The sequence below is a fragment of the Vanessa cardui genome, chromosome 12, assembly GCF_905220365.1.
Source record: "Vanessa cardui chromosome 12, ilVanCard2.1, whole genome shotgun sequence".
Taxonomy (NCBI): domain Eukaryota; kingdom Metazoa; phylum Arthropoda; class Insecta; order Lepidoptera; family Nymphalidae; genus Vanessa; species Vanessa cardui.
In genome coordinates this window covers 1,783,824-1,795,724 of record NC_061134.1, presented here as the reverse complement: position 1 = coordinate 1,795,724, position 11,901 = coordinate 1,783,824, and the positions used below count along the sequence as shown (strand labels likewise).

At 34.3% G+C, this 11,901-nt stretch overlaps 1 protein-coding gene across 3 annotated transcripts; it reads right to left on the bottom strand.

Moving 5' to 3' along the window:
* Positions 1-907: 907 nt before the first annotated feature.
* Positions 908-10,793, bottom strand: LOC124534283. 3 transcript variants are annotated; one of them, XM_047110034.1, is made up of 8 exons: positions 10,090-10,793; positions 9,509-9,819; positions 7,641-8,489; positions 4,554-4,916; positions 4,029-4,136; positions 3,394-3,474; positions 2,060-2,278; positions 908-1,261 (listed from the first exon to the last, which is right to left on the bottom strand). In XM_047110034.1, exons 1-8 carry the CDS (start codon positions 10,361-10,363, stop codon positions 1,220-1,222), a joined length of 2,247 nt encoding a protein of 748 aa, XP_046965990.1. In that variant the 5' UTR covers positions 10,364-10,793; the 3' UTR covers positions 908-1,219. The 3 variants fall into 3 exon arrangements, with proteins under 3 accessions (XP_046965990.1, XP_046965989.1, XP_046965991.1); XM_047110033.1 differs by having other exon boundaries at positions 9,509-9,825; positions 10,090-10,790; XM_047110035.1 differs by lacking the exon at positions 4,029-4,136 and having other exon boundaries at positions 9,509-9,825; positions 10,090-10,789.
* Between the last annotated feature and the right edge of the window lie 1,108 nt (positions 10,794-11,901).

Here is an 11,901-nt window from a genome sequence, read left to right as displayed (position 1 = left end):
GTAATATTACGTAGTATTTTACATTCTATCGCCATTACTAAGAATTATATAGCAGTTGTTACACATAGCTCTGTCTCATTCTTTCGTATGTCAAATAACTGAGGACAGAAAGGGAAAGATTGTTATGTCTGCTATAGAAAGTTTAATAGTATGGCCGTATATCAGTTGTTAGGCGAGTGATTGATCGTTTTAAATATTTTTATACTTATTTTATGTTCTCGACGTTAAAAATAAAGCATCCAATAGTTAAGTTCGAAAAGCAGCTACGAAATCTTTAAACATTATAATTATAAACGTTAAGAAAATCCATCACTTTCGTGTAAAAGATGTCGTTCAAGGATTATGTACGATTGCACGGAATTCATATTTTTTACTTTAACCGATAAATAGAATATTTTTCATTGTACCGAATTATAATAGAAGTGGCGGAAGTTGCCTAATTCAGACTCTTTTTTTAAGTTGGCTCTCTATGTGGGGAGGGCAATCAAACTGCTATATCCGGGCGTTTGTTCTGCTTATAATGGAATTGTTTACGAAAAGGTCAAGTCTGTATACTTCAAGCAAATTTAAATCATAACATGTTAATAATAACATCTGATTTCCTTTAAAATTTTATTTTATCCTACTGTTATATTATACAAGCGAATCTACGCCTAATATCGTTTGCAATAAGCTTCAATTTCGTTCACACATATACGTAATTTTAATAGCTGTTGTATCGCGACATGTCTATCTTTCTCACGCGTATGTTTTATCTCTTTCTCGCACGTATCTTGTGCCACCAAACGATAGAGATGGAATAGTGTAATTGTAGCTTGACCCTTGTACTGCTGTAATTATTGTAAAAAGTTATCTTTGAATTGAAAATATAAGTTTAAAACACTCATGTCCCTTCACTTGCGGTGGGTTTTTATTCATTAAACGTCAGGATATCTGGTGTGTGCTTAGAAAAATTGTTTCACGTAATACTTGAACGGCCACTTTCATACACGAGGACCAATCACGGTCTTACGTCGATCATAATACGTAATACAAATATATACTTTTACAGAAACTAATATTAGGTACTTCGACAGATAAAAAATAAAACAACCTCACCAATAACGATAACCAATATAGAGATTCACCAAAACCGCTTTAAAATATATCGTAAGGCAATGCAATGCGGCTCATGTCGACTCTGATAATTTCTTTATAAGAACTTGCTACGTGGATTGTTTCAACCGGAACACATTTCTGAATGCTCGTCCCACGCCGCCACCTGGAATACAAAATACACGGTTATAGAAGACTAGTAGTAGTAGTAGACGCTTGCGTTTTAGGATATTTATTGTCATGTCAAGCAAAAAACTAGCCTATGTCCTTTCTTGGAGTCTTAAGTTTTTTTTATGGTATAGGTTGACGGACGAGCATATGGGCCACCTGATGGTAAGAGGTCACTATTACCCATAGACAATGACGCTGTAAGAAATATTAAGTATTCCTTAAATCGTCAATGCGCCACTAACCTTGGGAACTAAGATGTTATGTCCCTTGTGCCTGTAGTTACACTGGCTGACTTACCCTTCAAACCGGAACACAACAATACCGAATACTGTTGTTTGGCGGTACAATAACTGATGAGTGGGTGGTACCTGCCCAGACGGGCTTGCACAAAGCCCTACTACCAAGTTTGCTTCATAATAATTTTTATCAAATTCGAATCAACCGTTTGATGGTAAGAGTGACAGGCAGACAGACAGGCAGAGTTATTTTCACATTTATAATATTATTATAGATAATATAGACTGTAACATTGTATTGAACTAGATTATCTTTCTGAAGCTTTGGAACACATTGTGACTAACAGATAAAGCAAAAAAATATATTGCCGATTTAACTGTCTGGTAAAAAGATTACAGAATTACAATCAGAATTGGTTTGTTCAATAACAACACCGCATCCTCAGTCTCAAGTAGCATATCAAAATGGCGGCGGCGCGTACCTGGCAGTCGCGCGAGCAGTACCACTGGCACATCCTCAGTCTCTAATAGAATATCAAAATGGCGGCGGCGCGTACCTGGCAGTCGCGCGAGCAGTACCACTGGTTGGCGCAGCCCGCGCACACGAACTGCGCCAGGCGCGCGCGGCAGCCCTGGCACGTGGGCGCTTCGTCCGCGCCCTCGTCGATGACCAGCCGCCCCGAGCCCGAGCCGGAGCCCGACGCGCCAGACGCGCCCGAAGCGCCCGACGCGCCCGAAGCGCCCGACTCCTCCGACGCGCCGCTCTCCTCCTCCTCCTGGAAGACATGTCGACTTAGGTCACTTTATCCAGAATTCAACCTCATTACTGAAGAATCAATCTTGGCCAAATCATCCATAATAATAAAAGAAAGGCATAGGTCGAATAGAGGGAATGACATGTTGCTGGCATGGAGACCAGTACCACAGTTCTAGCCTAAATAGGGGCGGGGTTTAGTAAGTGAATAGTTATATGTTACCTCCCATTGCAGTTGCCCATCGAGGAAGATCTCTATAGTCTATTCCAATGGGAAGAGGAGAAAAGGTAAATAAACAACTTTGACTTTGAATTGATATGTCATTTGCGTTCGACTAGTGAGGTGAAAATAATTGGATGAATGGGTAATGAATGCTAAAGAACGATATATTTTTTTTTATTTTAAAAGTAATTTTCCGTTTAAACAAAATCAGATCGTAATAAAAAACTTCAGAGAATTCCGAATATGCATCCGTGCACATGATACGAAAGATGAGAGACGAATGTCTTTCTTAACATTGTATTATTTTCAAAACTATAAAATTGCTATGCACAAAACTGATCTACATTTCGAGATAAGAGATTATTTTTAAGTAAAATAATTCTTTTAACATTTTTAGTAAAAGTATTATTTTTATGTAAAAACCTTACTGTATAAAAATAACTTTTTTATCTATCGTTAGGTAACTTTTTACGTTTCTATTAAATAATTCATATTATGTATTACAACCAATTAAATAAATATATTTAAAAAAAATATCTATAATGAATTTTTAAACTAAAATAATATATTTTTTTACCTGTATAAATTCATTCGTCTACATTCGTTTAGCGAACATGCCTAGTTGAGGCCTCCATTTTTAATGTTCGTCATCGAGAAATGGCGTCTTGAATGTCGACAAGACTGTTTTCGTTACTTTGGAAGTGAAATTAAAGTGGATCTATGTAGTTTAGTGAAATATTGTTGTATTACAAATGAAGATATATTAATCAAGAACTGTTTGTAGTTAATCTTATAGTGGAATTATCAACAAAACACTTGTGATATTGAAAAATACGGTATGCTTTGAATGTTACCTTTTGTCATTGGAATGGACTATACGTGCTACATAGTTGCCACAAACAAATAATAGTTACCAGCTGCACCACTTCAGTTTTCTCCGCGGCGGGCTCCGGCTGCGCAGGCTGCACCGGCGTGATGGTGATCTCGCCGCAGTTCTGCGCACACGCATGTCATCATATTTTACATCCTTTCATTTACTTACAATGTTATTGTTATACACTTATGACGAATATTTAGTATTAGTATTTTTACACATTCCAATATTTTGAATTTATATAACAAACATAACCGGATACTTTATCCAGATACATCATGTGATTATAAAATATATATATGTATATATATTGGTAATAAATATTGCAATTGAATATTTATTTGGAAGAATTATATATTATGTTACCACGATAATTTGCTTATATTGTATTTCATACAATTCTAATTCGTGCCAAACCAAAGTAAAATTATCATCTACAATCCCTTGGTATGCATATCAAATAATATAAATTGCAAATGTAAATAATATGAAAATGAAGTGGCATTAGAACTAACGATGAGTATTGCCATTCTCAAAAATAATAATAATATAAAAACGCGCAGTCATTCAGCCGCCACAGAGGGCGAATGTAAAAAACTTAAATCTAAATTTTGAATTTGGAACAAAGGCCAATCAGGACACCAATTGATTGTAATCTCGTACATGAGGTGGTACCTTGGCCTGACCGAAAGTTGGCAACGGCGGAGCGCTCTGTTTCCGTTCCGGCGACGTAAGCAGTTTAGCCAACGTCGGCGAGTAACTCTGAGAGGCGGGGGGCGCCTGCTGGAAGGTTGGCAACACCCATTCAAGCTAATTGAAATTTAAAAATGCGATGCGATGCGATACAAAGCCCATGGGGAAGGACTGTGGACTATAAAACTATTTCGATAATTATCATTTTCGCTATAAACAACCTACCAATTTTTCATTTCGTATCTAAGAGAACAGTTACAGATAAAAAATATTAGTACTATAAATTAAATACTCTCTACCTACTAATGAACCAAGTCTTTTGACTAGCCCATCCCCATTACAAGCCAAATGCTTTTAAAATGGCAATACTTGAGTGCATATAATTTAAGGGCAATTTGTTGCGATATGACTCGAACTTGACAAGCTATGAAATTGATGACGTAATCCAAATAAAAAAATGTTGCCATAAGCAATGGAATATCCTTTTGTCATATATATATAAAATACCTTAGTCAAAATCCCATGTAGTAAGGAGTTCTGCTGTGATTGTGCCGTTTCCTGACTGGTCGTAACTGGTAGCAGTGAGATTTCTGGATATGGAGGTGGTGGTGGCAGCCTTGGACTCGAGGCCGCCATCCGCTCCGCTTGCTTGGCCATCATGTGGGCTTCTTCGTTCCTCTCCTGCCGCCTTCTACTCTCTGGTCTGATATGATGTTCTGGCCGGTTGGTCATGGTTTCGACGGGTCTGGTGGGCATAAGGTTGTTCTGTTGCATGTTCGCTAACTGCACGAGCACATCTTTGAATGATAAGCCGTTCGGAAGACTTCCTGCTTGGATTTGCTGCAGCCGTTCCAGCATAGCTTTTTGGTTCTGAAATGTAAACAAATTGGTATTAAAAATAGTTGGATTGGTAGATAAAGAGGAAAATATGTAGAAAAAGGCATGAACTCTTCTGGAAAAAGGTAAAAAGAAAAGAAGCCAAAAAATATGCACCACATCAGGACATCACACGATACTTGGCAGGATACATCAAAATTTAATTGTACTTTACTGACATACTCTGTGACTAACACGGTGGAAAAGGCTAACTACGAAGTTTCTTGCCGGTTCTTCTCGGTAGAATCTATTTTCCATACCTTTACATTTAATTCAACACTGTAACATGACATTTCAAAAAGGCTTTTATGAGCCAACCTGAATAAATAATATTTTAATATTCAGATAGAAAGCAGTTGGGTTCAGCATTTTGTTCGTATTCGTTTCGTAATTCGATAATGTCTTATATTGCTAGCCGAACATATGATGAATAATGATCCCCGATATGATACCCGTTCCGTATTTCACAGTATCGATGTCTATGAGTGGTAGTGGCCACTTACCATCAGATTTTCCAATTGTCTTTTTGTCTACCTATGTAAAAAAAAAGATATAAAACGAAAATGATATCCTGCTGTTTGAAATTTCCTAACACCGACCTGCTTCTGCGAATTCCTGATCAAAAGAAGACGTAAACTTATGATTGTAACAGATATAAACACTAATCCATAGACATTTAAGTATAAAAAAAAAAACATACATATTATATATCAAGAGCGTGATTGAACGCGGCCTCGGGAACAGATCTAATTGAATTGACATGCGTCTACCATTCAGAAAGGGGTCAAGGCAGGGAGTATTACAATTTCGACCGACACTATTGCACAATAGTTCGATGGTCGATTACTCCACAAATTCAGAGCATTAGAATTTAATTGAAACGAGAACACGATATACACTCCTGTCACGTGAAATTGCAATGCGCTATTTATTCAATAATCTATATTTATATTATCAAAAAAAAAATAACTAAATATTCGTGTATTATATCTAATTACTTTTTTGTTCCATTTGCTGTCGAAACGCTTGGCCCTTGGAGTAGTGGTGCAAAAAGCTTCATTAAAAGTACAACACCTCGCCTTATTGCCTCCACTGGTGACAAGAGGGCTGGTTCGTTTTTTGCCCAGAGGATCGGAATTGCGATTCAACGGGGAAATGCTGCTAGCATTCTTGCCACTATTCCACGCGGTCAAGATTTATACAGTAACTAGTTTTAGTTCATATTTGTATATATATGTATATTTAAGCATTTAATGTTGTTAATTCTTATGTTAATGAAAATATTTATATTATTATAAATGTGGAAGTAACTTTTGTCTGTCGCTTTTAGAAGTCCAAACGCTGAACAAAATTTGATGATATTTGGTTTGAAGCAAACTTGAAATTCAAGAAAGGACATGGGCTACATTTTTTGCCTAACACATGACAACCAACACCCAAAAACACAAGCGAGGGTGTCTACTACTATCATATAAAAAAAAAACTTCTCCGAACCGTGCTGCATCTTCTTGATGAGTTTTATGTAAATTTGTTTAGTCGGTTCCTTTTATAAAAAAAAAGAATACGAGAGCTAGTTACAAAATGACGGTTTAAGGTTTTTGGCCCTTTTGAGTGATGAAAAGAGATTCATTTCAAAGGACAAAGGTCAAAATTTCAGAGTAACTAACTTCCTTATATTCGTTTAGTATTTAATTTATTACTGTACAAGTAAGCGTAAAAAAAAATTGTTTATGTTTTGAATTTTATGGTAACGTACAATTCAGAGTAACAACCTAATGTCTATGGAAATTCATTTAAAAACTAACCAGTTTGTTTTTTTTTATTATATGAGTAATGTGTTGCAAGATGTTATGAAAAAAGGTTTAATATCTGTAAATTATTGTTCAAATTCATTTATAATTTGTATTATTTAACTATTTTATTACGTATTATCGTTAATTGTTATGTATTATGATAATCTGATTCTGGGAAGTTTAATAGTCGTTTTATCCTTAACATATTATCGTAAACAATCAAATCTTTGTGTTTATTACGTGATAATAAGTTTATTTAACTGGCAACCACATCTATTCATCTATATTAAACGTCTAGTAGCCTAACAAGCAGATCCCTAAGATCTAGATCTTAGGCTACTTACAAGTTTTGAGTAAAAACTCTGGGTCGGTCTATATTGGCTTTTTCAGTCAAGGAATTTTCAACAGCTCCATGTTTAAAAGTGAAAGTATTTACATTTTACGGGTATGAGTACAGTATGGGTCGGGTCTTTTTCCGGTGGAGTCTGTTTGCTGATCCATTTTAATAAGATTGATAAATAATGTGAGTGCACATATTTACTACACTTTTAAGCACTAAAACATATATAATCTGTAGAGGGTGCAAAGACCGCCAAATAACACGGGCGCCTTGCTTTGAGACCACTCAATAAAACCTTAATACTGTTTGTTATTGAAATGTTTTTGGGAAAGAGAGATCGGACCAGAATTGATCAAGGTCATATTATCATATTTTAATTATTGAGCATATTATTCAGTCGTTATTACATAAAGGTTTTTGTTGAAAAAAAATGTTTAGCGACCTTTGAGCGTACTATGTAATGAATTTATGTTAATTTTAAAACACAAACAAAAAATCTTTAAATATATATATATATATATATATATATATATCTTATAAATATAACGAGTATATTAAATTATACAAAAAATAATATTTACGTACCATATCTAAATTGTTGAATAGCATGTTGAGGTTACTTAAATTGTTCATATTGTCAACTTTAGGTGCAATCGGCCTCGGAGTGTTCATCATATTGGGATTTACTATAGACTTCATCCTCCTCCCTCTCCGAGGAGTAATTTCCGGATTCCTTTGTCTATAATCAGCTATTATAGATTTGACATCTTTAGTTGGTCCTTGTCGACCCATTGGCATGCCAAATGCCGGCAGTTGCCCATTCATGTCCCTAGGAAATCCTGGCATTGGTCCCGGCATCATCATCGCCTGTGGGAACACAGGCTTTGGCATCGATTGCATGTGAGCTGCTTTATCGTATGGTGGCGGTAATCCTGACATTGGATTGAAATGTGAGGTAACAGGTAAAACTGGCGGCTGAATGATAGTGTTGATCATAGCTGATCCCGGCTGCTTGATCGCTAATCCGGATATCTCATCACTCTTGTCAATAGCCAAGTTCTTAGCTTGGTTTAGATAATCGAAAGGATCCGTTCTCTCAGCACCGTTCACATCGGCACTCTTCTCGAAAGACAGAACTTGTTTTCGCCTTAGAAGCCTTAGTAATATTTCTTCTTTGACTTTTTTCAAATGTAATATATTGTTCCATTCATGTTCCTTTTTTTGAGCCAGTTCTCGTAATGTTTGTATTTCAGACAGTAGTTGCTCTGTGTGCCTCTGTATTTCATCTATGTTGTTCTTTGTGGCCGTGTGTATGTAATCATTTATCATTATGTCATGTTGCGGAAATGTTTTTTCTACTTCAGCACAGAGTTTTTTCAAAGGAGATTCTGTGTCTACGTCTTCACTAGCTCGTCTTTTATGTGATTGTTCCTCCTGGGATGGAAAAGAAAACATATTTTTAGTAATTTAACAAGAACATAAACATATTTTCTAATTTTTAGCTAATTTTGCAATATCAAAACATTATTTTATTTTAAACATGCGCTTTGTAACAGTGTGTTACCTTAATATAAATTTAGCAATTTAAAATTACCATGACACTTTTAATTGACATAATTATAGAGTTAACATAGTTTTGGTTTGGCAGGGATTTGGTTGGTGCATTTTAAACAATATTTGAGTAATCCTTCAATAATACTTAGTTGCAGCTTGTCTCATAGCTTGACTAAGTCCCCTCTCCGTTTGAGGGGAAAGTTTGGAAATAATTGCACATTTATATATGGTATCTCATGTGGAAGAATTCAACATCACATACATTACTTATGATCCCATTGTAAGTAGCTAAAGCACTTGTGTTATGGAAAATCAGAAGAAAAAAAAAGAAGAATAACGATGGTAACACAAACACCCAGACCCAAGACAACATAGAAAACCAATGAATTTTCTGCATCAGTTTGGCCGGGAATCGAACCCAGGACTCATAGTGTACCCATGAAATCCAGCTTACATACTACTTGACCACAGAGGCCATCAGAAAAATTTTAAAAAAAACATAGTTTCCATGATATTAGACAAATCAAAAACTAAATTTAACACATGACAATTCCTTAATGCTTGCCTAAGTTTGGAACCTACAAGATCAATTAGGACAAATTATATTAATATTAGAACAAACTCATTCTAACTCAGTAGTTAGAAAAGGGTAACTAACAGTTGCAGAATTGTCTCAGCCCTTTCAATAACTATACAAAAAGTATGTTTATGAGGTCATATTATATAGATATACTTATGACAAAATAGAATTTAGAACATATATACAAATAATAAAGGCAAAAAGATTTCTTGACAGAAGAGCTTGTTTCAAGTCTTATTAAGATATATCTGATAAGATACGATAACACCAATTAAATGAACACCACCTTACTAATCTGACATACACCAGTAAACTATACCTTTGTTATATCACCGTTAACAGCCTGTATACTGGGCTTAGTTTCTGTTTCGAGTTTCTCGACCAGCTGAACATCTGTCATCTCCACATCAGTAGTTTTCTCAACTTCTATCACTTCTTTTGGACTGTCCCTCACTGTGACGGATACGGGTTCTGGCTCTTTAGTATCCAAAGCTACAGTTACAGGATGGTCCAGAGCTTCATTACAGTCTCCAACATTGCCCTCCTGCTTGGGTGTGTCAATGTTTACCTCAATGGGTTCCACATTCTCTTCTGGTAAGGCTTCTATCACACTTTCCTCCTTAATGTCCTCTGAAACTAATGTAGTGATTAGAAGATATAAATTCTCCATATATCATAGCCTGTATATTTTTTATTCTACAAAGTTTGAATATATTTGAATATAAACACTGGATGAGAATCTACTTTTCTATTGAATATATTCATATCTTACTTATACCATATTTTACACCAACATTTTTAGAAACTATTCCAAAATTATTCAATAAGAAAAAAAAAGGATTGGTCAAACTTGAAATATCATAACATTACGTATAAAAATTCAAATATATATAACTATACCTTTGACTGTCTCAGACACTTGCAAGTTATCACTATCGTTAATCTGTGGCTCACTTATTGGCTCTTCTTTGGCATTATCATCACAGCTCTCCTGAATTTCGTCTCTCACTGATTTATCATCAGAAACCACAAGCGGAGTCTTTACAGCGACATCATCATCAATCGACAGGGGATCGACCTCATTTTCGTTTCCTAACTCCGGCGCAGGGGACACTTCGGCTCCCAGCAACCGGTCTTTCGGAGATTCCACTATTTTAATGCCTATATCGTTCATGTTTATTTACATGCTTTCGATGCACAAGACACAATGTCAGCACGCCGCACTTAGGTTCAATGACTTTAAAATAGTCCACATAACCATTATTACACTTCAAATCACACCGCTTTTAGCACGACCTCGATGCTTACTTATTAAGGCAATATCAGAACAACGCACAAAGTGAACAATTAAAATATTTGAAATTTATTTCCCATATTGGGAGACTTCACTATGCAACAGCATTTGAAGCCATGAAACTATGCGCCAAAATAACCGATTTAATAAAAGTGTAAAATTATATTTATTGAAATGTTAACTGCACGGTCCATACAACATTGATTTAAAATATGGCGAGGTTTTGTTTCTAGCTTTTATTAAATATATATTAAAAAAATAATCCCTTCTCGCGAAGGACGCAACACGCAATCACAGATAAAAAATATTTTTCCCCAGTATGCTATTATACCCATCGATACAGTTCGGAGATTTTTAATGAATCTTATTTTAAATTTATTTCATCTAATTTTCATTTAAAACAATCAGTTTTTACTACACTTTCCAAATAAATTAGCGCATGTAAATAAGCGTTTATACATTAATAAATTGTAACAAATCCTAAGACAACAATAACGTACAATTTCCGGCGGATATCGATGTAAGTATTTTATATGTTATTAAATTGTGATTAAAGTACATATTTTAGGCGATAGTTAATTTGTTCTAAGTAATTTGTCATTTTGATAGTTTTGCATAAAATATATGATATTGACGATTTGCGTCAATATTATTTGTTTCTTATAAGATAATTGGTGATTTAAAGTATTTCTTAAGGCAATTCTTAATTAATTGTAATGCGATTTACTTTAAAGTAACATAAACCCTTGAATAAACTTACAAGTCACTTAAATAAATACATATTAAATTATATACTTTTGAAAATAACCTGATATTGAATATTATTTTCAAATTAAGCGCCATTGAAATGAAATGTCATTATATACTACGATGACCTGTTTAGTGATGTACATAAACGCGATATGGATTATATTTCAATATTCGATGTTATTGATGTTTATATAATTAGTCAATATAGTATTCTGAAATAAACGCAATTAATTAAATAGAATTTAACAGATTTTCTCCAGTTTTTATAAAAAATCATCAGTAATAAATTAAACAAGAATTCTACCTTTTAAACTACTTAATTCATGAAGTAACAATTTACTACCTCTTGTAATTTACAATTTTCTATATATTTTTTAATTTAACTTAATCATCTCCTATTTAAAATATTGAATTTAAAATAATAATAATAAGATTTATTTAAATATAAGCTTAAATTTAGTATATTGGAGCTCAGGCAAACAACATAATCTGTAGTTTAACTAAAAATAAATTTAATTTCTTAAGAGTATTATAATATTTGGAAATAAATATTATAAAATTAAATACTTTGAATTAAGTCAATTTTCGTCGCAATATCGATATAACATGTCATGTATTTAAATCAACACGTCCTTTAACTTATTTTTAACTAACAACACTACGTAGTA

What these genes read in the sequence shown, in the direction of transcription:
- LOC124534283 (XM_047110033.1), bottom strand. Translation starts at nt 10,363, where the DNA reads ATGAACGATATAGGCATTAAAATAGTGGAATCTCCGAAAGACCGGTTG. An exon ending in AGTGTCTGAGACAGTCAAAG is followed by an intron (nt 9,826 to 10,089) that starts GTATAGTTATAT and finishes TCACTACATTAG; the next exon opens with TTTCAGAGGACATTAAGGAG. An exon ending in ACTGCTCGCGCGACTGCCAG is followed by an intron (nt 1,262 to 2,059) that starts GTACGCGCCGCC and finishes TTTGTATTCCAG; the next exon opens with GTGGCGGCGTGGGACGAGCA.